Source organism: Chrysemys picta, unplaced genomic scaffold (genome assembly GCF_011386835.1).
Source record: "Chrysemys picta bellii isolate R12L10 unplaced genomic scaffold, ASM1138683v2 scaf6664, whole genome shotgun sequence".
Classification (NCBI taxonomy): domain Eukaryota; kingdom Metazoa; phylum Chordata; order Testudines; family Emydidae; genus Chrysemys; species Chrysemys picta.
In genome coordinates this window covers 1-2,000 of record NW_027059364.1, presented here as the reverse complement: position 1 = coordinate 2,000, position 2,000 = coordinate 1, and the positions used below count along the sequence as shown (strand labels likewise).

At 63.0% G+C, this 2,000-nt stretch overlaps 1 protein-coding gene across 1 annotated transcript; it reads left to right on the top strand.

The window, feature by feature from the left end:
- The first annotated feature begins 32 nt into the window (after positions 1 to 32).
- On the top strand, positions 33 to 1,980 carry LOC135980702 (kinesin-like protein KIF21B). The gene is made up of 2 exons (XM_065580608.1): positions 33 to 899; positions 1,397 to 1,980. Exons 1-2 carry the CDS (start codon positions 485 to 487, stop codon positions 1,579 to 1,581), a joined length of 600 nt encoding a protein of 199 aa, XP_065436680.1. The 5' UTR covers positions 33 to 484; the 3' UTR covers positions 1,582 to 1,980.
- The last annotated feature ends 20 nt before the right edge of the window (positions 1,981 to 2,000 follow it).

Genomic DNA, 2,000 nt, shown 5'->3' with positions numbered 1-2,000 from the left:
AAAGCCTAGAACTGGTTTGAGACAGGATTGTCTCCTGGCCAGGGAGCCAGGATTCCTGGGTTCTCTCCCTGTTCTCGGGGGATTGAGAACTCCTGGGCTCCGTTCCCAGCTCTGCCATTGATTTGATTGTGACCTGTTAAAAATCCCTTCCCCATCTGCCAAAGTAGGGTGAAGCTCATTGCAAAACCGGAGTGGGTCAGATGGAGAGAGGGCGCTTCCCCCCCGCTGGCCACGGGGTGGTGCCCTTATGCCCCACATAGCACGGCTGGAGCAGGGCCCCAGTTTGTTCAAGCCTGGAGGTTCTGGGGGTTGGGTCCGGAGCCAGCCTGTCCCTGCTAGTCTCTGACTCCACAGGGGATGGGGCAGCGTGTGCCATGCAGCAGCCTGGACTCTATTGGCTTCGGGATCTTGCCTGGATGGGGCACAGAGGCCACCCACAGCTCTCACGGCCGGAGGGGGGTAGCTCATCTGTGCCAGCAGCGAGATGGCCGGGGGTGAAGCCCGTTTCCTTTCCAAGCCCCAGCCCCAAGCCAAGGCAGGGTCTGCACGAGTCCCTGAGCCCTTAGCACCGATGGGGTGTGACCTGCCCCGGGGGGCCTGTCTGGGGAGCAGGCTGCCCAGCAGCTTCTGTCTGTGGTTTGCTTTGCTCCGGAGCCCCACTAGCAGGCCCTGGCAGCCTCGTGGGGCGGGATCTGGCTTCGTCCTGGGTCACCCAGCCAGCGCCCTCCTGCTGACGCCCTTGCTCTCTCTCTCCCACGGAAAGGGCCTCATTAACCCCGTGGGCGGTGCCAGGAGCACCCGGACGGCCCTGTTGCAGTGCATCTCTGTGGCAGAAGGACACTCCAAGCCCGTTCTCCGCGTGGACGCCACCGACGAGCTGCTCTTCTCCGGATCCAAAGGTGCGCGCCTCAGGGGCGGGCCGGCTGCTGAGCTCTGGGTGTGATCATTGGGGAGTGAGCCTGTTACCCAGGGGAGGGGCTGAGCCACCCCAAACTGCGGGGGCAGGACAGGAGCCTCTTGCTCAGACGGCACCGGCCTGCCTGAAAGCCACAACGGGCCGGTGCAGTTCTGGGTCCCCCCAGCAGAGGGCAGCAATGCTGCACGAGTCATTAGGCTGAACAGCTGTGTGGTGACATCCCTGAAGCGAGTTGTTGGGGTCTCTGCCCGGTTCCTAGTGGCTGGATGTTCACCTCGCACCTGGCACTAATAGACCCTCCCCCCGTTGGCAGGTCTGGCAGAGGTGCCAGAGGCTGGATGGGCCACAGGGACTGAGCTCCCCTGGGGCACTCGTGGGAGCAGGGGGAGGCGGGGGGGAGGGAGGGAGGAAGCCATGGGGATCCTTTGCTGAGGACAGGAAGGGTCCCGCAGTGTCATGTGCTCCTGCCTCCTCCCGCAGACCGGAGCTGCAAAATGTGGAACCTGGTGACGGGCCAGGAAATCGCCTCGCTAAAGGGCCACCCCAATAATGTGGTGTCCATCAAGTACTGCAGCCACTCAGGGTTGGTCTTCACTGTCTCCACCTCCTACATCAAGGTGTGGGATATCCGGGATTCGGCCAAGTGCGTCCGCACCCTCACGTAAGTACCTGACGCACCGAGGCTGCCCTGTGGGCCTGGCCAAGCTCGACGCACTGCCCTGCCAGCGTTCTGCACCCAGGGCAGCATTGCAAAGGCCAGGCGGCCGGGCTGGTCTGCAGGGCTGAGTCTAGGAATGCTGCAATGCAGGTCGTTCTAGCCTGGCCTGGCTCGTGGAGGCTCCGTGGCTTGGTGCTCTGCTCTCAGGGAAGTTGCTCCTCTCGTCTGTTTCGGGGGGCACCGTGCACCCTACAGTTGCTTTGATCAGGGATGGGTAATGACCCATCTGCAGCTGCCAGCACCGTTTCCAGACCCCAGCGAATCAGCCCCTCTCTCTGGTGCCCAGCCACAGACTGAGACTTCTCTTTTAGGCCTCCCCAATCTGACTGGCGGGAACAGGAGCGGCGCCAGGGTTTTTGGCGCCCT